This window comes from Schistocerca cancellata, chromosome 12, assembly GCF_023864275.1.
Source record: "Schistocerca cancellata isolate TAMUIC-IGC-003103 chromosome 12, iqSchCanc2.1, whole genome shotgun sequence".
NCBI classification, from domain to species: domain Eukaryota; kingdom Metazoa; phylum Arthropoda; class Insecta; order Orthoptera; family Acrididae; genus Schistocerca; species Schistocerca cancellata.
The window spans coordinates 13,995,219-14,022,344 of record NC_064637.1 but is presented as its reverse complement, the minus strand read 5'-3'; the positions used below and the strand labels follow the sequence as shown (position 1 = coordinate 14,022,344).

The following is a 27,126-nucleotide window of genomic DNA, read 5'->3' as shown; positions in this document are numbered from 1 at the left end:
CCTCTGGTTGTGTTCTACACACATCAAAAAAAGTTTTGCATCACCCCAGTTCCCAGAACTCCTGAAGACAGACGTTAACTGTGGATATTGTATCACATACACAGTCCCTTTGCCTGTTCAGAGATGTCACCAAATCTGCCCAAAGATGTAAACAGCCATGCATGAGCAGGGCATGTTAAAAAAAGGGGTCCAACAGGCGATCAGTTCCAGTCATTCCACCAGGAAGGAGGTACACGGCTTGTAATGCCTGTAGTTCAACCATGCCTAGGCACTCAGTACCGTGATTCAATCGCGTCTGCATTGTTACTTTATGCCAGGAAGGGCTCTCCACAAGGGAAGTGTCCAGGTGTATCGGTGTGAACCAAAGTGACATTGTTTGGATATGGAGGAGATACAGAGGGACAGGAACTGTCGATGCCGCTACCTATGGATGACCGCTACCTACGGATTATGGCTCGGAGGAACCCTGAGAGCAATGCCACCATATTGAATAATGCTTTTCGTGCAGCCACAGGACGTCGCGTTACAACTGAAACTGTGCGCAATGACGTCCATGGTGAGGTCCATCTTTGCAACCACTACACTATGCAACGCAGTACAGAGGGGCCCAACAACACACCACATGGACCGCTCAGGATTGGCATCACGTTCTCTTCACCGATGAGTGTTGCGTATACCTTGAACCACATAATCGTCAGAGATGAGTTTGGAGGCAACCTGGTCAGGCAGAATGCCTTAGACACACCGCCCAACTAGTGCAGCAAGGTGGAGGTTCCCTGCTCTTTTGGGGTGGCATTATATGGGGCCGACATATGCTGCTGGTGGTCATGGAAGGTGCCGTAACAACTGAACGATATGTGAATGCCATCCTCTGACCGATAGTGCAACCGTATCGGCAGCATATTGGCGAGGCATTCGTGTTCATAGACAACAATTCACGCCCCCATCGTGCACAACTTGTGAATGACTTCTTTCAGGATAACGACATCACTCAACTAGTGGTCAGCATGTTCTCCAGACATAAACCCTACCGGACATGCCTGGCATAGATTGAAAAGGGCTATTTATGGATGATGCGACCCACCAACCACTCTGCGGGATGTATGCCAAATTGCCATTGAGGATTGGGACAATCTGGACCCAACGGCATGTTGATGAACTTGTGGACAGTATGCCATGAAGAATACAGGCATGCATCAATGCAAGAGGACATGCTACTGGGTATTAGAGGTACCAGTGTGTACAGCAATCTGGGCCATCACCTCTGTAGGTCTCGCTGTATGGTGGTACAACGTAGAATGTGTGGTTTTCATAAACAATAAAAAGGGCAGAAATGATGTTTATGTTGATCTCTATTCCAATTTTCTGTACAAGTTCCAGAACTCCCGGAACCGAGGTGATGCAAAACTTTTTTGTTTATTTGTGTATATGAAAGAGTTTACGTATCTTACAGTAACGTGTCATTTGTTAATGTTCACTTACGTCCGAGACTTTGTAAAGTGGACACGCAAGATTTCCACTGCGTTAAAAATCACAAACATTAAAGTGGTTTATGCTCTTGTGGAAGATAGCTATCCGAGGATGGACTAATTGACAAGTAAAATTCTTCAGAATGGGATTGTAATGCTGTAGGGTGCTATGAAGTGGGGTACGTCACACAGGAATGTGCCCAGTCCAGTTATTTTCCATTCTCAGTACCAGAAATCGTGCGTGGTCAACTCGAATAGGAACAAATTTCTGGGCCCCGCATGTTCTGCGCTAACGTGATGGTTCCCATTCGTGTCAGCGACGGGTGATGGTGAGAGGTTTGTGTCTATGCCGTGTGGCATACGACTGCCTAGTTTATCACATGGGGAGGGGAAAAACAGGGTGAAATATGTGGGAGATACCCCGAATGATTCGAGGTAAAGAGACTTTCAAGATCTCGAGAGTTCATTTTGCACGATCGATTCACGTAGGGTCCGTAGCACGTCGAGAACGGAGGCCACGACTGTCAATCCCGTGACGGCACCGCAGGCGACACAGTTTGTCGCATTCGACAACTTCTCGAGAATGGAATGACAACCTTTCTTACAGTCGCTGAGGATTGGATGAGGTAGGGACGAGTTATGGCTAAGCTTTTGCCATTATCAGGTACAGTTTAGGAAATGCACGTGTCTGATCTTACGACAACTGGTGAAAAACTGAACGGTCTGAAAGTGCACGAGCATCTCTCGGCTAAATTTCAGGAGGGGGGAAGACACGTTTCTGACTCACTTTATCACCTGTGATGTGCTGTTACATCCCCGAGTCAAAAGAAGTGAGCAAAGAGTGGAGAAAGAAAGCAGAGCCAGTCCAGTGGAAGCCGAGGCACAGCTGTAGAAGTCACGGCAACACGTTTTGAAACACCTCTGATGTGCAGCAATATGTATGCTGCATATTTTCGTATTACGAAGGTATAAATTTGAATTCCACCAAATACCGCATGTTACTTTTTGAAGCATTGAAATCGAGATTGCAATGCGCTTTTGTAAGCCGCTCATAACTCATGTCACGTGATCTCGCCAGCTGATGACGGCATAGGACACGTGAGGTAGTCAGCCAATAACAAGATCACTCTTTAAGTAGCACGAAAACACAAATAAGAAAAGTTAATGGTTTAAATTAATATACATAGCATTCACATATAATATTGGTCTCCAAGATTAATAAGCTGGAAGAGAAGCTAAGCTTCCACATATGATGTTGATCTTTTCTGCGTGTGATACACTTTAAGATACATCACACAAATGTGCCAGTAAAATTTTTAATAACGATGTAAATGTGTGATCTTCTGAGCTCAAAATTCTTCTAAATGGCCGTCCTCCAAGAGTTGATTTTTAAATGAGAATGAAACGCTTTGTTATTTAAGAAATTAATCGTACATTCTCGCACATAATTCATCTTCCATAAAAGGAAATTTGCTTTTAATGTATGTAACACTTTTTCAATCCACCGTTCGGAATTTTCCCGCTACATGTTAGAAATAAGTTTGTTTCAATAGTTGCAAGAGAGCACCAGATAACAGTCGTCACCGCACGATGACGCAGGAAGGCCATATGTCCGTACGTGTAAAACATTAAAAGATCTTGCATTATGTCATAAAAGAAACAAGACATCAAAGGACACTTCAAGAGCATCGGAATTTCGTGAACCATACTAAAATGCATAATTCGGCTTAAAGTGCACATTTGTATGTCCAGATTCGGATGTACATTTTCTTGGAGTACCAGTATTGTATTATCACATGCTTGGTTCTTTATTATGGCATAATGTCATACGTGCACTTGAAATCAGCGAACAGTTGAAACCAGCCAACAGTGTGAAATTAAACAGTTCGTTTCAAACAAACTGACTGCCTCAGCAGAAAAGATTAATAAAAGCCAAATCTTTTTAGCAAACCGACAAAGATAACTTCATCGTTCTGCAAGGTGATTAATGCTTGACTGTCAGAAAGGTGGAAATTAAATCTGAAACTAATGACATATTTCAGCCATCCGTAATAATGCGAATGTATTTTAATTCATTTGATATCTCCCGGTCACAAAAATCCATTTTATCATTTAACGTGAGAGCAATAAACGAAGAGGAAACAACCAAATCACTGAACGTAAACACAGGTCACATGGAGACGACCCACCTCCCCACCACAACTCAGACTGCTCTGTGCATCAGGCCCAGATTTACTATGTTTCCGAACCGGGGCAATATTAGGTAGCGGCGCCAAGCCACACTTCTGTAACCAGAAGCAGGAGAAGGTACTACTCATACGCGACTTAACTACGCGTGCACAAGACCACGCCGGCAACTGCTCAAAGGAATCTAATTTAAACAGTTGTTACGTCACTTTTATCGGATGCAATCTGTTGTTATGAAGCATTGCATAGTCTTCCAAAAGCCTATGACACATTTTGCTGTTGGCAGACGCTTGTATGAACACTGTGTTTTGTTGCTGAAGTTTCGTTGCTCCAGTGTTATTCTGCAGTAGCGGGTGTGGTGTTACAAGGCTTAGGCCTGTTCCACCCCTCATTAAATCAACCAAGACTTATACGAATAATTGTAAGAACAGTTATTATTATTATGTTCTTTAAGTTTGTTTTTGGGTTTTCATAAATACTGTGGGAAGAAAGTTTATTTATGTTGCAGATAACGTGGAAAACGTTGCGCAACGATCACCACGAAAGTTCGACGTAACGGCAAGTGGGCAAGGAATAAAACGAATGCTGCAAAGTACCACGAGCCACGGAAGAGCCCGGGCCACGAGGGTGTCGAGCTCCTAGGTTGTTGTCGGACGACGTCAAAGGAAGAGATATTCTGCTTTCTCTTTGTAAACAGATCGATCGAGTCTTGAAAGGTTCGTGTAAAACGTATAGGCGGGTGACACATTAGGTGGGACCAGATGCCTGTAATACCTCCACAGTTATTAAAAAGATGTTAAACGGCAAAACCAATAGTTCATCATTTATATAGATAAAAAGTAGTAAAGATATAGGAAAGGAAGAGATTCGGCGTCAGAACGAAAAGTGATACATCGCTCAGCAACAAAGGAGGACATAAACAACGGGCGTTGGTGGGGAAAACAAATCAGCTGATAAAATAGTAAGTCTGTAATTAAGCATAAAGCCACATAACACTGCACGGGGTACAATAATATCCTTTGTTAGAGTATTGGATGTTACCACCCAAAATCACAAAAATTTAAATCAAAACTAAAATAACGAAAAATTCCAGAAATTGTAAACAATTACCGGTTTTTTCCCAGTTCTCTCCCGGATGAAAAAATTCTCAGGTTCTTTCCGGATCTCCCGGTTGTCTCGGGTCGTATACACGGTTCCTCGGTCATACGGGAAATTCAAATTCAAATTTGTCCGTATTCGAATGCCGCACCCCATAAGATATGGCCCGGTATCTCGGGCATATTATATATTACCTCCACTGGGACGAAGCGACCTACCATCAATAGTATCGACGTAGTTGCATGCCAGGCCGAGGGCGGTGACACCGGGCGGCAGTCCGGACGGGACGGCTTCGAACGCGTTGTACGCCAGGCCGAGGCGGCTCAGCGATCGGAAGGCGGAGAAATCTGCACCCACAGTGTCGCACAGTCGGTTGTGGCCGAGGTCGAGAACTGCGAGCTCCGGGGCGGCCGCGGCCAGTGGCACAGGGACGGCGGACACTCCGGCACGGCAGAACGTCGCCGTCCGCAGCTCCGGCCAGGTCCCGGCAGCGGCGAGCAGCTGCTGCGGGTCGCCGTCGCAGCACAGGGAGGTCAGCCGGGGCGCCAGTGTTGACAGGCCGCGCACGTCGCACAGCCGCACCTGCGGCACGGGCCGCCGCGTCAGCTCCCCCTGCAGTACTGTCGCCGCCTCCCACCGTACCACTACAGCAATTTTTACAATGAAATGAACACCCTTAGCTGCTTACCAGCATTGACATATGTCAACTGGGACAGATGAAAATGTGTGCCCCGACCGGGACTCGAACCCGGGGACTCCTGCTTACACGGCAGATGCTCTACCCATCTGAGACACAGAGGATAGTGCGACTGCAGGGATTTATCTCTGGCACGCCTCCCGCGAAACCCACATTCTCGATGTATTGTCCCGCACTACATTCGTAGTGCCCCCGCCCATTCTACTCATTACTCGCGGCGCGTTGCCGATTCCCGTAAGAGTGCGGGCACTGTTTGTGCATTCGCACAGAAGAAGAAGGTGGTCAAGTGGCCGGTGAGCCTTACCTATAAATTTACTAAGATGGTATCTGTTCTTTCGGACCTGTCCCGGTCGAGGCACACATTTCCATCTGTCCCCGTTGACATATGTCAATGCCTGTAAGCAGCTAAGGGTGTTCATTTCATTGTAATTTCATTCTAACGAGCTGCAGTGTCATCGATGGTATCTGTTCTTTCAGACATGTACAAAAGAACAGATACCATCTTAGTATATATACTGCAATTTTGTCCGTGTGGCCACTATCGAGTGGAGTATTACAAAAATTTGGCTTCGGAATGTGTGAAACCTTAAAAAATATGTGATGTATACAGCGAGTGGAGCTCGCCAAAAATTGTGTTTCGGCACGTGTCAAAATGTTAGAAAAAATCTGACTGTACGCAGTTGGCACTACATCTATTACGAAGTATTTATGTCTGTTATAATCTCCGGCACAAATACCACTGAACCACTAAACGTGTTCACTGTAATAGTGGCAATTGGTGCAGAGTGCCGTTAATTAGAGAAAGGTTTGTGGGAGAGATTTCTAATCCCTTTAAAATTAACAGAAGTGTGGGATAAGGTGGCAGCTTACCTCTACTACTCTTAAAATACGTACTGAAGCACAGTCTTTAGCATTTGCAGATGAGTTAGGTGTACTATTTGAAAGTCTAGCAGATGTAGAAATGTAAGCCAGTCTCTTTGAACAGGTAGGCAGTAAAGGAAGTATAAGAATCTGAGCAGAAGAAACCAAATTTGTCACTAACATAAAAATGCACCTATTCTTTTTTACTCGCAGATATTGGTTAAATAGAAAACATCAAGGAGATTAAAATGTCTAAACCTCTTATCGATAAATACAAAAATAATTTTTGCAACTTGGCAGTTAAGCCAGAATGCCTGTATGCAAATGAATGCCTAGCACAGAAATAGAGGACAACCCGGAAATGTTAGAGAGAAGAAGTATGGGGAAAATTTTAGATCAAAAAATAGAGGTAAGCAATATAGAAATACAGAAAAAATAGCCAAAACAATAAGCAAAAGAAGACTGTTATTTTCTGGACATTTATAATGGATCACTGAGAACAGGCTGACAAAACAGGGCATTGCCTCTGTTTGGGAGAGGATATTAACAACAATCTGGATCTGAGAATTCAAAAAAGATGTAGAAATACACAACATAAAGACAGGAAAAGTAGGAAAAAGAGAAGAAAAGTGTTAAATTTAGAAGGATTCCAGGGCAGAAGCAGTGAGAAATCACACAGTAGTTTTTGTGTGTGTGTGTGTGTGTGTGTGTGTGTGTGTGTGAGAGAGAGAGAGAAAAATGCGTGCCACATCGTACCAATTGACCAAAATGGAGGGGACGAGTGGTAAACAAAACCGAGGAACAGCAAAACACAGACACCTGTAGCTGACTGACACAAGATGCAGCAATTAGACAATCCTCACTTTGAAGCTGCCGGTCTCTCACTACTGTTGTCGTCGCCACATGTGAATGTCTTTCTGGATGAGAGGGTGTACTTACACTAGAAAAAGAGTGACATACAAAAGCCAGTCATATCTCTGAGCTGTTCATTTCTCTGTGTGTCAGATGTCAGTCAATTACAAGTGAGTTTAGTTACATGTTTGGCAGAGCAATTTTGTCAAAATTATGTGGAATGGGTCAATTTATGCGCTAAATACACATTTTATTTGTTCACTATGCTATCTTTCACACATTTTGCATTATTTGGGCAAAATATTAAAAACTATTGTGGCTTTCTCCTGAGCCACTTGGCAGTTTTAGTAATGAGTAATAAAGTTTTCTTGTAGTGTTGCAGCTGATGACATGGCAGTTTTTCTGAAAATGTGGCGGTTTACTTACAAAAACATTCACCGAGGAATATATGCTTGTGAAGGAACAGTTAAAGTTCCTAATTCCTCGAGAGGTGTCTACACGACAATTGTGGGGGGAGCACGCCACATTATTCTCAGTACAGTATTCACTTTTGCATGACGAATACTTTCTCTCTAACGAGTGATGCGTTATACTGTGAAAATATGCCATACTACATTAGTGAGCGGAAATACGTAAAATATGCCAAGATTTTGATTTGTTTGAAGCCCATCACTGCATTCCAATTACCATTTCCAAAAAATGTTTGTCGGCACCGAAAGCAACTCCGGTGGGGGCGGCACTCTCACAGACGGAGTAGGCTGCCCGTCCACTGGGCCGTACAGCTGATCCTACTTCTGCTGCCACCCACTGTCTGCCCACAGCAGTAACGTACTCCATTTCCAATTACCTCGCATTCCCAAATGTGTCGTTCGTTCGACCCACTTCGTGTTCAATAAATTCCACTGCGCAAGGGTGGAAAGAGGACGAGAGATTTTAATATACCACCGATACCGAGGTCCTCAGAGATGGGAGTCGTCTCGGTATCTGCTCCCGGTGGTGCACAGACACCCTAAATTGAGATTTCAAAGACTACATTCTTCACGAATATTGTGAAGTGTGATTTCTTTGTCTCATAGAACAGATACACTAATCGTTTGATCAGAATACACGAGACACGTTTCAAAATTTGGTTATACAATTTCACTGATATCAAACTACTGTTAATACGGGTGAGTTGTATTTAAACATTAACACAACTTTTTGTGAAAACATACCTTTACATATTCACATCACAAGATAAAGTACATCCTGCTCAGATACTCAATTCACTGTTCAACAAATCTTCAACCGAGTAGTGGCACTGTTGAAGCAGAGTATCGTGCAGCTTTCTTTTCAGTGAATCTAATTTCGTACTCGAAATGTTCTCGGCTTTTAGTTTTTTTTATAAATTTTCATTCCCATATATTGGGAGTCTGAGCACATAAATTCAAACAATGAGCAGGGAGCACAAAATTTTCTTTATTTCTCATATTAGAAGTGTGATCGAGGCAGTTCTCCTTGTACAATTCTAAATTGCTACGAGAAAAATGAAAATATCGTAGATACACACGGAGGTTACGGTTACTATTAATAATTTAAGATTTTTAAATAACGGGCAACGTGACATCCTCGGATGCACAGCACACGTGTTTCTAATAACTCTTTTCTGCAATTTCAGTATGTGCAATAAGTTGCTTGTATTTCTCCAAGTTCACCTTTGTGTCAGCTTACGCATGTCCTTCTTCTGAGTACGTGAGCTCCTTTGGTGCAATTGGGGAAGTCAAAAGACTCACCATTACTGTTCTGTCTCGAGTCACTTTAACACGTACAATTAAACAGTACTATGTTCACTAGCACTGTATGTTACTCTTGTTGAATGTTGTGTGCTTTTCCAAGTATTGTGCCTCGTTTTTTTTTTATGTAAAATGAGAGCCAATGAAGCCCCTGAGCCATTGAATACTTTGCTACACACGGAAGTTTAGTTTCTTACACTCCCATGTAGCTTCACTGGATTTTCAGGGTCAGATTCGTGTCACATTAAATTCTTCTGTATTGGAGACTGTACAGTTGGTATTTCGACCAGTTGTAATGGAGTGAGGTGGAAGCGGGCACTTGTTCTTGTTTGTTTTTTCTTTTTTCTTTTCTTTTTTTTTTAACTAATCTTCTTTTGAACCAAATACATACGAGGAAATTACCCAAAATAGTTAATCTCATATACAGGCCTCATTTTATCAAAATTAATTATTTAAAATCGGTTTCTCACAACTTAAACAATAATTTATTATTTTGAGCTTTTCCTCATTACAGAGGCTTATCTCCAACATGATAATTTACTCGGAAATTACAATACAAAAAATAAATGTTCTTAAACTACATTTTCAAAATATTCCTCCAGGTGTTTCGATCTTGTGTGTCCTCTTCCTCTGCGCCCATTCTCCTCATTGTTTGCCTTACATTTTGGAGCCAGGTGGTCATAGGTCGTCCTGTTCTTCTTCTCCCCTTCGGTTCCCATTCCAGTTTCAATTTTGGTATTCTGGCTTTCTCCATTCGTCGTACATGCCCGTACCACTGTAATTTCTTCCTATCCATTACAACATATATTCTTTCTTTTATTTCTATTCTCCTTATTATTTTGGTGTTCCTTATCTTTTCTTTCCTAGAGATTCTTGCCGATCTTCTCCAGAAGTCCATCTCTAGAGCTTGTAATTTTTTAATGTGCTTCAGGTTAATTGTCCAGGTCTCCGTTCCATACAGAACCACACTAACTAATATGGATTTTTATATTAAAATTTTTAGTTCTGCTCATTACATTCTTGCTCCATAAGACTGAGTTAAGCTTTCCAATGACCTTCCGCCCGCTACTAATTCTTTTATTGATTTCTGACTCTGATTTTCCGTTGATTTTTAAAATGGATCCCAAATAACACAAAGTGTTTATCCTTTTGATTTTCTTTCCTTCAATGTATAGCTCATCTGAATCATTAGTCAAGTATTCTGTTTTCTGGTAATTAATCTTCAAACCCTAAGTTTTGTATGCTACTGCTAATTGATTCACATATAGTTAGCATCCTCCCCATCTTGTGCTACGACTACTTGATCATCAGCAAACAATAAATTATGTAGGTAAACTCCATCTCTTATTCCTAATCCCATACATACCAAGTGGATTGTTGAACTTCGGAAGGACCGGTCGGAATTGGGGATCGAGGTCGAAGGAAAGGAAAATTGGAGGAACAAATATACACCGACAAATATGCCGGAGATCAATGACAGAGAAGAGTACAGGAGAAGATTAGAATGTCACCAGTGGAGCTGCCAGGAGAAACGGAAACTGAAGATCTCGGAAGAAGACTGGAAGAGAAGAAGAGAAAGAATGAAGAGGTTCTGGGAGAAGAAGAGGAAAATGCGGTCCATGAAGGAGCTACCCGTGGTCCAACAGAGGCCGTAACGCAAGAAGAAGAAGAATCCCATACTATTACATTTACAAGACCATGTTCTAAGGCTATTATCTATATAAGTTTTAAATAATGATGGTGACATGGGGCAGCCCTGTAAAAGGCCTTTGCTTGTTCTGAATTTCTGTGAAAGTTTATTACCAACTTTCACTTGGCAAACGTTATCTTTATACATCTGTTGTATTATTTTAGTCAAGGAAGGTTTTATGTTTGCCATATGTAGTGCTCTCCAAAGTAATTTTCTTGGGACAGTATCATACATTTTTCTAGATCTACGAAAATTAATCCTATATTTTTTGATTTTTCCCTATGTTTCTCCAAAATCTGTCATAATGTGAAAATGTGGTCTACACTTGATCTCCCAGCCGTGAATCCACATTGTTCTTCTTTGGTTCTAAAATTTTTTTCCAGTTTGTTTTTTAATTACTTTTGCAAAAATTCTCATTAATGTGTTTGTAACACAAATTCCTCAATAGTTTGAGCAAATTTTGCAATCCCCTTTCTTAAATATGGTATTAATGTAACCTAGCTACATCTCGTCGGGTATTGAATCTCCACATATCATTTTGTTGAAGAGCTGTGTTATCAGTTTCACAATTTTGTCACCACCATATTTCAGACAAATTGATATTGCCTGGTCCCAGTGATTTACCATTCTTTCCTGTTCTCGACGCCTGAAGTACTTCACTTTCTAAAATCTGGATCTCATCATCTTCGTGTCCTTTTTCTTCCACTGTTCCTTCTTCTAGATATTCTTCTCTGTCCTCATTTAATTATTTTTGGAAATACTCTTCCCATTCCTTTTGTGTTATCAGTTGGAGATTGTTTTTGCTTTTTGTATCCTGTCGAAGCCCTTTTGCTCTCGCAAATCCTAATTTGCTATTCCCCTTGCCACATGATCTTCCCATGCTTCATTCTTTGCCATCCTTATTTTTTTCATCACTTCATTCTTTTTTTCCCTGTATATTGATCGCGTTTCTTCCGATTTATCATTCAACCACTGAAGGAACGCATTTCGTTTTTATCTAATGAGGGCCTCTATTTCCTCTGACCACCACTCTGCTGCACGGTTGTGGTTGCTATCTTTTTTACCCAACACCTCTGTTGCTATGATTTTCACATTAGTTTTTATATAGTCATGTATTTCCTCTGTGCTTCCTTCAAATGCTTCAACCAGTTTCCTTTCCACCCTAGCCGCAAAGTGTGTTCTGATACGTTCGTCTCGTAGGCTGTCAATATTAAAAGATGAAAATTTATCTTTCTCAGTCTGGTTTGTTTTATTTATGTTACTTGTATCATTCCTTGCATTATTCCTGTGGAAAAATCTTCCATTCCTTCCATTCTTAACCAATAATACTGTAGTTAATTTACTTGGAAATAAACTTCATACAGAAAAATTCGCATTTTATTACTCTTCAAAAACATGAGGAGATAAAATTTGCAGTGAGCTAAATGATGTTTCTGGCTCAGTTAGTATAGTTAATTTTAAACACTCAAATCTCCTCTTTTCTGAAAAACATTTTATGTTTGCAAAAACATACTACTTCTGAAATTACTTCCAACAAAAGTTCTCATGTTTCAGGATGTTTCATTCTCAATTGGTGATTTTTTTTTCCACAGTTCAGTCCCACAATTTTGCAGCCATTATTTTTCTGATTACAAAAGTGCCCACTTTCACAAGGAAAACTTACTAGTTTACTAATTATTCAATCTCCAAATTTCCAATTTTTAGCAATTTTTTTCTGCCTATGGGAATCACCACAGAACTGTTTTCACAACACAGATCCTATAATTTTGTCAATCTTCCCGTTATCCAACCCACAGTTAAACAGACTTACCCCACTGCATCTAGCCACTTGTTGACCAGTCCAGTGTGGCAGTAGAAGACAGCAAAAGAAAACCAAAAGTTTTAAATTTTGCGTTTCAGGAACAGTTTATATAGGAGGATCTGACCGTCAAACAAATTACCATACGAAGGACACAGTAACAGGCATCCTACGTGTGGAGAAGCAACAGAAAGAGTTGAAAACAAATATGTCGCTAGATTCAGATGGAGTCCCAATTCATTTTACAAAGAGTACAACACTGCCCCCTTACTTATCTTGTGTTTATCACGAATCTCTCACTCAGTGTAAAGTCCCAAGCAACGGGGAACAAGCACAGGTGACTGCTGCACACAAGCAGGGTAAACAAACAGATCCACAAAATTAGAGACTGATATCCTTATATCAGTTTGCTGTAGAATTCTTGAACATATTTCAGTTCAAAGACAATAAACTTCCACGAGACAAAGAAGCCTCTGTACACAAATCAGCATATTTTTAGAAAGCATCAATCGAGCAAAACTCGGCTCGCACTTTCCTCACACGATATCCTGCAAATTGCGGATGAACCGCATCAGACAGATTCCACATTCCTAGCTTTCCTAAAAGTATTTGACACAGTGGCCCACTGCAAACTGCTAACAGAGGTACGAGCAAACAGAACATGTTCCCAGATATGTAAGTGGCTCGAAGAATTCTTAAGTAACAGAAACTCGGTACATTTTTCTCAGTGGTGAGTGTTCATCGGAGACAAGGGTATCATCAGGGTAGTGTGATAAGACCCATTCTTACTCTCTGTTGTTGCTGTGTTCTGCAGTCCAAAGACTGGTTTGATGCAGCTCTCCATGCTACTCTATCCTGTGCAAGCCTCTTCATCTCCAAAAGACTACTGCAACTACATCCTTCTGAATCTGCTTAGCGTCTTCATCTCTTGGTCTCCCTCTACAATTTTTATCCTCCACACTTCCCTCCAATATTAAATTGGTGATCCCTTGATGCCTCAGAACGTGCCCTAACAACTGAACCCTTCTTTTAGTCAGGTTGTGCCACAAATTCCTCTTCTCCCCAATTTTATTCAGTACCTCTCCATTAGTTATGTGATCTACGCATCTAATCTTCAGCATTCTTATGTAGCATCACATTTCTAAAGCTTATATTCTCTGCTTGTCTAAACTGTTTATCATCCACACTTTATTTTCATACATGGATACACTCTACACAAACACCTTCAGTACATACTTCCAAACACTTAAATCTCTATTTGATGTTAACAAATTTCTCTTCTTCAGAAACATTTTCTTGCCATTTCCAGTCAACATTTTATATCCTCTCTACCTTGGCCATCTTCTGTTATTTTGCTGTCCAAACATCAAAATCTTATCTCCTACTTTAAGTGTGTCGTTTCCTTACCTAATTCCCTTAGCATCATCTGATTTAATTCGACTACATTCCATTATACTTGCCTTGCTTCTGCTGATGTTTATCTTATATCCCCTTCCAAGACACAGTCCATTGCATTCAAGTACCACTCCAATTTTTTTGCTGTCTCTGACAGAAATACAGTGGCATCAGCAAACCCTGAAGTTTTTATTTCTTCTCCCTGAACTTCAATTCCTACTTCAAAGTGTTCTTCGGTTTTCTTTGCTGCACGTTCAATGTACAGATTGAAAAACATCGGGAATAGGCTACTACAACCCTGTCTCACTCCCTTCTTAACCACTACTTCCCTTTCGTGCCCCTCGAGTCTCATAACTGCCACCTGGTTTCTGTACAATTTGTAAATAGCTTTTCTGTCCCTGTATTTTATCTCTGCTACCCTCAGAATTTCAATGAGAATATTCCAGTCGACATTGTTAAAAGCTTTCTACAAACACTATAAACATAGGTTTGCATTTCCTTAACCTATCTTCTAAGTCACAGGGTTGGTATAGTCTTGCACTTTCCTACATTTCTCCGAAATCCAAATTGATCTTCCCCGAGCTCAGCTTCCACAAGCTCTTGATTCTCCTGTACAGAATTCATATTAGTGTTTTGCAGCCATGGCTTATTAAACTGATAGTTCAGTAGTGTTCCACCTGGCTGCAACTGCTTTCTTTGGAATTGGAATTATTAAAGGTGTTTAGCCTGTCTCATACATCTTGTACACCTGATGGGAGAGTTTTGTCACAGCTGGCTTCCCCGGGGCTAACAGTGGTTCTACTCCAGGGGCCTCGTTTTGACTTAGGTCTTTCAGTGCTCAGTCAAATACTCCTCACAGTATCATATCACATGTCTCATCTTCATCAATGTCAGCTTCCATTTCTATAATATTGTCTTCAAGTTCATCTCCCTTGCGCAGACGACCAATATACTCGTACTCCTTCCGCGTTTCAGCCTTAGATTATTTGCTTAGTACTAGTTTGCTACCTGAGCCCCTGATATTCACACAGCACCTTCTCTTTCATCCAAAAGTATCTTTTATGTCCCTGTGAAGGGGTATCTATTTTTCTCAGACTGAAATATTCTTCTACTAGGTGTACCGGTATGAAATGAGGTTTTTTTTTTTTTTTTTTAACTGAAACACTAACTTTGAATTGAAAAGTAAAAACATTTTATTAAAAGTACTGCCCATTGCTTTCTACACATTTTGACCACCTTTCTGGCAATTTGTGGACACCACGCCAATATAAATGTTCGTCTTTTGAAGCAAACTAATCAGAGACCCAATTTTCGACTTCCTCGTAGGAATCGAAGTGTTCCTCGGCCAATGCGTGTCCCATTGATGAAAACAAATGGTAGTCGGAAGGGGCCAAGTCTGGTGAATACGGCGGGTGGGGTAGCAGCTCCCAGCCAAGTGTTTTGATTGTATCCTGAACCAGTTCTGCTTTGTGTGCAGGTGCATTGTCGTGTAAAAAAATTAATTTGACACGTTTTCTGGCCCATTCTTGTTTTTTTCAATCAATGCATAGTTCAAATTGATCATTTGTTGTCTGTAGTAATTAGTATTCACAGTTTCACCGGGTTTTAGAAGCTCGTGATACAGCACACCTTCTGATCCCACGAAACACAGAGCATTGTCTTCTCGCCGAATTGATCTGGTTTTGCAGCCGATGTTGATCTATGTCCCAGATTAACCCATGATTTTTCCCGTTTAGGATTCTTAAAATACATCCATTTTTCATCGCCAGTAACCATTCGATGCAGAATTGATTTTCTTTCATGTCTTTGAAGCAAAATTTGACAAATGGTTTTTCGGTTTTCCATCTGTCTTTCATTCAATTCATTTGGCACCCATTCTCCACACTTTTGGATCTTTCCCATAGCTTTCAAACGGTCAGAAATTGTTTGTTGTGCAATATTTAGCATTGCTTCCATTTGTTCTGACTCAAAGTATCATCTTCATCCAATATTGCTTGCAATTCGGCGTCTTCGAACTTTTTTGGCAGTCTTCCACGTTCTTCATTTTTTTACATAAAAATTATTATTTCTGAACCGTTGAAACCATCTTTTGCATGTTGCTTCTGATAGAGCACAATCACCATATGCCTCGACAAGCATTCGATGAGACTATGCAGCACTTTTTTTCAAATGAAAACAAAAAATTAATGCTTTCCACAAATCATCCCTTTCTGGTACAAAAAATGGTGCAAATGGCTCTGAGCACTATGGGACTTAACTTCTAAGGTCATCAGTCCCCTAGAACTTAGAACTACTTAAACCTAACTAACCTAAGGACATCACACACATCCATGCCCGAGGCAGGATTCGAACCTGCGACCGTAGCGGTCACGCGGTTCCAGACTGTAGCGCCTTTAACCGCTTGGCCACACCGGCCGGCTTTCTGCTACAAAATTCGACATTGTTAACATGATGAAAGCATACGATGTTGTTTGTTCCATGACTTTATGTATACTAAATATCTTTGACAGATGTCATACCAACCAAACAAATAAAATTAAGGCTCGTTCACAACAAATGTTCCCTATCGACACATTTGTATCTTAACACTCATTTCATACTGGTACACCTGGTAAATACTTACATTTGGCCTTACGTATAGCCATTTTACAGTTTCTGTCAATTTCCTTTTTTTTTTTTTTTTTTTTTGACATCTATACTCCCTTTTGCCTGCTTCATTTTCTGTATTTTTTTATATTTTCTGCTTTCATCAATAAAAATTCAATATCTTCTGTGTTACCCAAGGCTTTGTCTTTTTACCTGTTTGATCCTCCACTGCATCCACTATTTAACCACTGTTTCCCTCTCCCCTGTTCTAGTCAGTCGCTAACTAATGCTGTCTCTGAAACTCTCTACAACCTCTGGTCCTTTCAACTTATACCTGAACCATCTTCTTAACTCCCAACCTTTTTGCAATCTCCACAGTTTTAATCTAAAGCTCATAACCAACAAGTTGTGGTCAGAGTCCACATCTGCTCCTGGAAATGTATTACAATTTAAAATTTGGCTCCGAAATCTCTGTCTTACCATTATACATGCAATCTGAAACCTTCTGGTTCTCCACATCTCTTCCACGTATAGAACCGTCTTTCGAGATTCTTAAACCGAGTGTTAGCGAAGATTAAATTATGTTGTGTGCAAAATTCTACCAGGCGGCTTCGTCACTCATTCCCTTCCCCCAGTACACATACATCTACTAATTTTCCTCCTCTTCCTTATCCCACTAAGAAATTCCAGTCCCCCATCACAATCAAATTTTCATCTCCCTTAAGTATCAATAATTTCTTTTATCTCACCATACATTTCTTCAATCTCTTCATCATCTGTGAAGCTAGTTGGCATATAAGCTTGTGCTATAGGTAAGGGATTCGAGCCTATCTCAGTCACGATAATACATTCACCATTCGTAATAGCTCACCCGTGTTGTTACATTCTTATTCACTATTAAATATACTCCTGCATTAACCTATTTGATTTTGTACTTACAAAGCTGTATTCTCCTGATCAGAAGTCTTGTTCCCCCTGCCACTGAACTTCACTAATTTACAGTACATCTAACTTCGACCTACACATTTTCCTTTTTAAATTTTCTAACCTACTTGCCCAACTAAGGAGTCTAACATTCCATGCTCTGATCCGTAGAACACCAGTTTTCTTTCTCCTGATAATGGCGTCCTCCTGAATAGTCCCCACCCGGAGATCCAAATGGGAGACTGTGACCTTCGAAATATTTTAGCCAAGAGGACACTGTCGTCATTTAAACATACAGTACAGCTGCATGTCCTCGGGAAAAATTATTGCTGTAGTTTCCCGTTGCTTCTCTATAGGCATAAGTGATGTGGTAGACAGGGTGAGCAGTTTACTGATGATGCTGAAGTGTATGGAAAGTATCATCATTGAATGACTGCAGGAGGATGTGAGATGACCCAGAAACAATTTCCAGATGAATGGCAGCTAGCTGTAAATGTAGAAAAATGTTAAGTGAATGTGGATGAGTAGGAAAATCAACCCTGTAACGTTCAAATGCAACAAGACAAGTGCGCTACTCGACACAGTCACGTCGACTAAATTTCTTGGTGGAGCGTTGCAAAGCAATACAAAATGGAATTAGCATATAAGGATAGCAGTCAGGAAGGTGAATGGTCGACTTTGGTTTATTGGGATAATTTTATGGAAGTGTAGCTCATCTATAAAGGAGAATGCATACATAACAGTAATGTGACCAACTCTTAAGTACTGTTCAAGTGTTTGAGATCTGCACCAGGTCGGATTAAAGGAAGACAGTGAAGCAATTCAAGGATGGGCTGCTACTGTAGGTTCGATCGTCGTGTAAATATTATGGAAATGTTTCCAGATCTCATATGGGAGACCCTGGAGGGAAGGTAACATTCTTTTTGAGGAACTTCATTGAATAATTTTATAATTATATTTACCCCTGAGACATTTAAGTCTCTTCTTTATCTATGATAACGATTGAAGCAGAAGAAATGAATTAAAATTTGTGCTGCGGCCAGTACTTGAACCCCGTGTGGCGTCGCGACTAGTGCGCGATCGCCCATTTGTCTATTAAAAGCTTTACTTCAGAATGTATGTGGGCTGCAATGTAAGCCGGTAGAGTATTATACGGTCAGTAACGGACGAGTTGTGTCCTGCAGACTGACGTTACGACCACCTGTTGCGGCTGCGCGTGTGAAAGCAGTGGAGTAGCGCTGGCAGGCCACTTACATTACACGAAACTAAAAATATACCCTGAGGAATGTCATATTTGATGTACTTCCTTCTGTTGTGAAAACAAACAATATGTCAAAGTCTGAGATCAAAAATAGTTGTATTTCGGAAGCTAGTAAAATTCCATAAAAAAAGGTAATTTTCCGACAGTCCAGAATTTAAATAAATACAGTGATGTAATAGTTCACCTTCAGTGACTATGTATGATGATCTGATAACACTTTCAGTGTTCATATATAAATTTTGAAAGTTTTTAGTTTCAGAAAACCTCTGTGACTTTTCTATAATACTAATTTCAAGAATTCTAAGTAAATATGTGTATTGTGTGTTAGGGTGCGTGTGAATGAGAATGCGTGCGTGAGAGTATGTGGGACATTCGGCATTATTAAAAATCATTCATGTAATTCTCTACAGGAACTGGCAAGTGTTCCAACTGTGTAACGTGGGAACGAATCCACTAGTGGTTCCCCTACTAGTGAATGTCGGATGTCCAAGTATGTATGCTTATGTATAAGACAGCCAGGAGATATAGTTTTGAGTGTGGGAGAGTGAGAGGAGGTTTACAAAACGACGCGCTAGGATGCCGCCACTGCATGGCGAGCGGGGACTGGTCTACAGCCATGCTGGAAAGGCCAACGCCCTTGCCGACTCCTTCGAGAAGCAGTTCCAAGCGGCAGAACCCCAGGATGAAGAGCATGAAGAGGTAGTCAGTCGTCAACTGACTGTCTTCCTCAATGCCGAGGAGGAGCCAGAGGACGAACCTATACTTTTTGCCCCCGAGGACGTGGCAAGAGTAATCAGGTCCCTCCCTACAAAAAAGGCACCAGGGCACGACAGTGTCACTAACCAGTTAGTCAAAAATCTCCCACCCACAGCAATCACACACCTCACGAATGTCCTCAACGAGATTACTCGTTCCTGTGAGTTCCCAGCTTGCTGGAAACATGCGGAAGTGGTCGCGATACACAAACCAGGGAAAGACCCTCTATTCCCGCAGCACTACAGGCTGATTAGCCTCTTGCCAACTCTCAGCAAGATCTATGAGCGCCTCCTGCTAAGACCCGTACAGGATCATATTATCAGAGAGCAAATTCTGCCGGATTTCCAATTTGGCTTCCGACAGAACCACTCTGCCCCACAACAGGTCATGAGAATGGTTGAAGCAGCCACAGAGGGCTTCAACCACAGAGGCTACTGCGGGATAGTGCTACTAGACGTAGCCAAAGCCTTTGATTCAGTATGGCATAGAGGGCTACTCTACAAGTTGTACACACAAGGGTTTCCCGGGAGCATAGTTCAGCTGATCAAGAGCTATCTCACAAATAGGACTTTCTCCGTCAAAGTAGAAACTGCCACCTCCACCAGAAGGCGTATTCGTGCTGGGGTGCCACAGGGATCGGTCCTGGGACCCGTATTGTACAGTTTGTACACTGCGGACACCCCAGCGGCCCCCCTGGTGCACACCACACAGTACGCTGACAATACAGCCTTCTACACGAGAAACGCGAACAAGGACATGGTCATCCGTAGGCTACAGAAGGTTTTAGATGACACAGAAACTTGGGCCTGTCGCTAGCGCATCACCATCAACTCTGAGAAGACGCAGGCAATGCTGATTACCCGCAGGCTCGGAAGGCGCGAACCTCCTCAACATCCCCCCCTCCACCTTCACCTAAATGGAACCCAACTCCCCTGGCGCAGAACCGCCAAGTACCTTGGCCTAACCTTGGACTCTCGTCTTACGTGGAAACCCCACATAGACGAGGTCCACAGGAAGGCCTGCGCCAGAATGTCCATCCTATAGCCTATCCCTTCCCTGCCCAGTAGCAGTAAATGTGTACCAGGCCCTGATCCGGCCAGTAATGGAGTATGTGTGCCCTGTCTGGGGATACGCGGCAAAGCAGCACCTGGACAAACTCCAGAGGCTGCAGAACCGCGCCCTCAGAAGGGCACTGCACCTACCTCTTGGATTCCCTACAGACGACTTGCACGCCGCAGCCGAAATCCCACTCCTGAGAGAGCGTTTCCAGGATCTGGCGAGGGCCTTCTATGAGGGTTCTTCCAGATCCAGAATCGCACTCATCCACGCCCTACGTCGGTATGACATGCCCCGCGATAAGCACAAGAGCCCTATGATGATCTTCGACGACTAAGTCGAAGAGAAAATCCCAACACCCAATCCATCATCCTGTTCCTTCCCATATAACACCAAACTTCTCGCCTACCTCAGGCAAGTACCAGACACACTCACAACAATCATCACAAATCACAGACACCAAAAAACTATAGAAAAATCACACACACACGTTCACAGGGGAGTAAAAGCCGAAAGGCTACAGACTCCCCCTCACACTTCCCCAAAGAGGGGAAAGTAACAGATGAGAGCAGCAGCAGTGAGAGGAGAGTTGCGAGCTAGCCTTGGTTGGAGGCGGTTATGCTGGATGCGACTTTTCGCATCATGTGTAAGGTGAAGTCTTGGGATGACTTCCGCGTTATGAAAACTTTAGAGTGTTGTGGTAATTCGTTCCGATGAAAATCGTGAGTGAACTTTGAATTATATAGCATGGCGGTACTGAGTATACCGTATTTACTCGAATCTAAGCCGCACTTTTTTCTGGTTTTTGTAATCCATAAAACCGCCTGCGGCTTAGAATCGAGTGCAAAGGAATCAGAAGTTCTGAAAAATGTTGGTAGGTGCCGCCACAACTAACTTCTGTCGTCGAATATATGTAGCGCTACGCAGGCATGCTTTGCAGGCACAAAGATAAATACTGCCGCCAAAACTTCTGTGTCAGTAAATAAATTAAAAAAAAGGTGGAAGACGAGCTTTTTTCTCCGTCTCGAGTTTCGACCACTGCATTTTCATACATTATCCAACGAAGTAAATACAAATTCCGTATTGTTCATCTTCAAATGTAGCAGCATTGCAATGTACTACAAAAATCCGAATGGCAAGACTGTTTGGGATTTTTCTCAATATGGCCACTCTGAGTTCTGAATTTTTTCCTACCTGTGAGAAGAGATGGCTGCTAATAGGAACTTTTATGAATTGTGAATCACATGCAGTATTCTCTTCACCATCAGAATAATACGAATATAAATATTTTGCCATGTATTCTTTCGTGTTTGCTGCTATCTCATTTAAATCCTGTCTGCCTAATAAACTACGAAACTAGAGTGAGACAACAGCAAACATGGAAGAATATACATATCGTGTCATGTTTATATGCATATTGTTCTTATGCCTAATAGTGATACAGTCAGGAATGAAGCACGGCAAATGACTAGATTTTTAAATCTAAGATGACTCTAATTTCTGTGCAGAATGTAATGTACTAAAGAGGCGTCTGCAAAGATTTTCAAACGGAGAAAAATTTTCGCTAAATTCTCGTTCACAACATCTTCTATCATACACAGTCTATTATTTGCTTCTTGTTGATCATTAGAAAAAAGCAGCAGTGTAAGTAACAACAAATAGCAGTCTCTTGCCAGTAACAACAAATAGCAGTCTCTTGCCAGTAACAACAAATAGCAGTCTCTTGCCATTGTTTCACTAATGAGACGATTCCCCCCCCCCCCCCCCCCCCCTCTCTCTCTCTCTCTCTCTCTCTTTCTCTCCCTCTTTTTTAAAAATTGTAAGCGGCAGTAGCGTGCACAAAAGCAAGCCATGCCGCGAGCGGCGACAGGCCGTAAACACTCATTATCAGAATGCGACAAACATTATATGACACAGTACAATAACGCATTTTCAGCTTAGAGTGATGTAAACACCTATAACGAAGAGAACGGCACTTATCACATCAAAGAAAAATAAGCAATCAATTAAAACCAGATGAAGCACGTGAAAAAGGAAGGGTACCCGTATAAATACAGACGGAGCGCCCGACGCATAGCAACGGCTACCTGGTAAAGCTTAACTGCTAAGCTTACGACTCAAACCAAACTACTGTGGCTGTATTGTAATTCATTCGACCTAAATTGTGTCTCCTATTACAATGGACCAAGTTTGTTTCGATTTGGATGTGGGACCTAAAACTTTTCTCTCCCCTTGAATTTCGAGTCTTGCTTGCCAGGCAGATATACTTACCATTACACTATGGTTAACAATGCTGCACAAAGTACCCAAGTTGAGTGCCCTCCCCAACACAAATTTCAGGTGCAGCTTAGATTTGGGAAATTTTTTTTTTTCCCCTCGATTTCAAGTCTCATTTTTCAGATGCGGCTTAGATTCGAGTAAATACGGTATTCTTACAGAGTATTTTATGACCAGCATTAACTTTAACTAAAGACAACCACTGAATATCGTGTGCAGAAGTAATTGGCCGATCATTGACTGTGTTACAAGTAATTGCTTTCGGAATTTGGGAAGGTAAAAGTACTGGCTGTTTTAGGTATGGTGATAACTGTGAACAGAAACTTTAGTAATTTTCGTAAATGTGGGCTGATGATCTTGCTTAACGGCAATAAAGATCTATTGAAGGTTTAAAATACGAGTGACATACCCTTTCCGAATCATTTCTTTAAAGTACATAGACAATTTTCAGCAAATTTTACTTATAGCGGCCTCCAGCGTGTAGCTATGATGTTACAGTTTCCTCAACACTGCTTTTCTGTGATCTCGTAAGTAGCTGCAGTCAGGAGTTTACGTGCGAAGATCTACCGCTGTAAAGAGGTAGGTGAACAAAAATTACAAAAGAAATTGCACTGCAGCAGCAACGTATAATCCGTTGCAATTGGTGCATCGCACGCACACACAAAAAAAAAAATCCGCCGCACCGGGTCTTCTTGCTTGCCAGGCAGATATACTTACCATTACACTATGGTTAACAATGCTGCACAAAGTACCCAAGTTGAGTGCCCTCCCCAACACAAACTTCAATTCATATCTTCCACTTATTTTCCTTTACATTGTCACTACTGCCAAGGCACTCCAGCATCAGACTAGCGCCCCATCATTGGACATAATGGTAAAGTCCTGTACCATAGGTGATCTTATAATTATATTTATCCTCGAGACATTTAAGTCTCTTCTTATGTTTCAATCATTATTGTAGATAAATAAGAGACTTAAATGTCTCAGGGAAAAATATAATTATAAGATCTGTAAGATGATCTATTATTGTAGACTACTGAGAAAATTTAGAAAACCGACATCTTAAGCCGACTGCAGAACAATTCTACTACCGATGACATTCATTTTCTGTAAGGACCACACACATAATATGAGAGATATTAGGACTTGTACGCAGGCATACAGACAGTCATTTTCCCCTCAATCCACTTGCAAGTGCAACAGGAAAAAAGGAAATGACTATGAGGTACCTTCTGCTGAACACTATACAGTGGCTTTCGGGGTGTGTACGCAGACGTAGGTTCCTCACATGAATTTCGTGTCCACTAATTTTGCTTTCTTTCAGGTTGATATTAAAAGCATAATAACCAATTCTGAGTTTTATCGTTACGCTCGGCTATAAATAGGCATGCAAGACAATGCTTCATTCAGCGAGACCCTAGCAAAGGTCTCCATCAATTATATCGAAATATCTTTGTGAGCTTCGAGTGAGTCACTCACTAGATTCCTTCCACTGAGTGAACAACATGTAGTCCATAACAAATTAAAGTGAATATTACAACCAGTCCACAGGTCTCAAACACTATGTTAATATTGTTTATTTACGACTCATTCTGTGGGAGAGAAGTTTGTGTACGCACCATACGAGCGTATCTCTGATTTAATCTGCCACTGATGACATCCGAGATTGTTGAGTACTGTAGCTTACTGATCTGGTTTAAACATTACGAGTCCTGACTGTTAATAAGCGGATCATGCAGCGGTGTACTGTAGGTCTCTAGAAGAGCGTAGTGTTCCAAAAAATTGGAAACCGGCACAGGTCATCCCAGTTTTCAAGATGGGACATCGAACAGATGTGCAGAACTATAGACATATATCTCTAACGTCGATCAGTTGTAGCATTTTGGAACACGTATTATGTTCGAATATAATGACTTTTGTGGAGACTAGAAATATACTCTGTAGGAATCAGCACGGGTTTAGAAAAAGACGATCGTGTGAAACCCAGCTCACGCTATTCGTCCACGAGACTCAGAGGACCATAGACACGGGTTCCTAGGTAGATGCCGTGTTTCTCGACTTCCGCAAGGCGTTCGATACAGTTCCCCACAGTCGTTTAATGAACAAAGTAAGAGCATATGGACTATCAGACCAATTGTGTGATTGGATTAAGAGTTCCTAGATAACAGGACACAGCATGTCATTCTCAATGGAGAGAAGTCTTCCGAAGTAAGAGTGATTTCAGGTGTGCCGCAGGGGAATGTCGTAGGACCGTTGCTATTCACAATATATATAAATGAACTTGTGAAAAACATTGGAAGTTCACTGAGACTTTTTGCGGCTGATGCTGTAGTGTATCGAGAAGTTGTAACAATGGAGAATTGTACTGGAATGCAGGAGGATTTGCAACGAATTGACCCATGGTGTAGGGAATGGCAATTGAATCTCAATGTAGACAAGTGTAACGTGCTGCGAATACACAGAAAGAAAGACCCTTTATCATTTAGCTACAAAATAGCAGGTCAGCAACTGGAAGCAGTTAATTCCATAAATTATCTGGGATTAGGCAGTAGGAGTGATTTAAAGTGGAATGACCAAATAAAATTAATCATCAGTAATGCAGATGCCAGACTGAGATTCATTGGAAAAATCCTAAGGAAATGCAATCCGAAAACAAAGGAAGTAGGTTACAGAACGCTTGTTCGACCACTGCTTGAATACTGCTCAGCAGTGTGGGATCCGTACCAGATAGGGTTGACAGAAGAGAGAGAGAAAATGCAACGGAGAGCAGCGCCAGTGGAAGACTCTGCAAGAGATACACTCAGTAGCTCGATACAGGCTTTTGTTGAAGTTTTGAGAACACACCTTCACCGAGGAGTCAAGCAGTTGTATTGCTCCCTCCTACGTATATCTCGCGAAGAGACCGTGAGGATTAAATCAGAGAGATTAGAGCCCACACAGCGGCATACCAACAATCTTTCTTTCCACGAACAATACGAGACTGGAATAGAAGGGAGAACTGATAGAGGTACTCAAGGTACCCTCCGCCACACACCGTCAGGTGGCTTGCAGAGTAGGGATGTAGATGTAGACGATGTAGATCATCATAATATCCGTTATTGTGTTTTAATAAACCTGAAGAAATTGTAAAGTAAATGCTGCTGCTCTACTGTCTAACAACACAAGTGAGATGAGTGATTTCAGAGATTGAGATAACCGGAGGCGCATCACCAAATCGGGTAAGTCGGACACTATTGCGAGTGGTTTTCATCAGAGTATGAACTGAAATCTGCCATCTTCACTTTGAAATTGAATAAAATCTCCTGGCACCGATGACTTCAGTGCATGACGGATAGACACATTTTTCTTGTCAACACTGTAATGACAGCTCGAGCTGTCGAGTGATTGCGCAACTGAGCTTTATATTTCCAGGCACCGGAGGAACGCTCGAGTGGTCGCACTGCTTCGGCCCGGTACGGAGCCGAACGACCCGAAAAGTTTTTACCGATGTCGCTGTCGTGCCACTGTCTCGAGATCTTAGAACATTTTATTCTCGACCAAATTAATAACACAAACAAACAAAAGTGCACTCTTTGGCAAGCTCGTTTCGGAACGGGAAGATCGTGCTGTAGTGGATATCGAATCTCAATCTACACATCGAGGACGGTCTCGACTGTGCGTACGACAACTGGAGTCACTTTTGTAGACTTAATAGCTGCCTGTGACACCTTTGGCACAGAAAGTTGCTGGAGAAAATTTACCGGCAATTAGCAGCTAATGTCCCTAACAACCACTCTCCCACAGTACAGAAGATTCCGAGCATTTCTCCAGATGCTGCACACAGGCCATGTGTTTGACGCTGTGCTCTTTAATATTTATTATTATTATTCTGGATTTACAATGTGAGTACATTTTTCCAGCGCCTATTCTAGATTACAGTAAGTCACTAATTATTGTTCTCCACTCTTCTCTATTTGTCCATAAATCTTCAGGAATGTTGTTCTTCCTCATTGCTGACTGAACTCCCTGTTTCCATGTATCAGGTGGTCGTCCCCTTTTTCTTCTTCCAATTGGTACCCAGTCGATTATGCATTTTGGTAGACTTTCCTGTTCCATTCGTCTGATGTGTCCATACCATTTAAGTTGTTTGTGCTCGATGAAATCAATAATTGAATTTTTACATTTCATCTTGTCTCTGATTACTTCATTTCTTATTCTTTCTCGTCTTGATATTCTTGCTGAACGTCTCCAGAAATCCATTTCTGTGGCTAATAATTTTGATTTCAGTTGCCATTTTGTTGTCCACACTTCTGAACCATATGTAATAATGCTCCTAACTATTGTTTTAAAAATCCTTATTTTGTTATCAGTTGTTATGTGTTTGTCCCAGAGAATTCCATTCAATAAAGAGATTGTCGTCTTTCCAGAATTTATTCTTGATCTAATTTCTTTGTCCTGTTTCCCATCA

The 27,126-nt window shown here is 41.5% G+C and overlaps 1 protein-coding gene across 1 annotated transcript in view; it reads right to left on the bottom strand.

Moving 5' to 3' along the window:
- Positions 1 to 27,126, bottom strand: part of LOC126109824 (serine/threonine-protein kinase 11-interacting protein) — a 251,012-nt gene that overhangs the window by 197,262 nt on the left and 26,624 nt on the right. Inside the window, exon 3 of the mRNA XM_049914880.1 lies at positions 4,973 to 5,336. Coding sequence (XP_049770837.1) covers positions 4,973 to 5,336 — 364 coding nt within the window. The remainder of the gene's footprint in view (positions 1 to 4,972; positions 5,337 to 27,126) is intronic.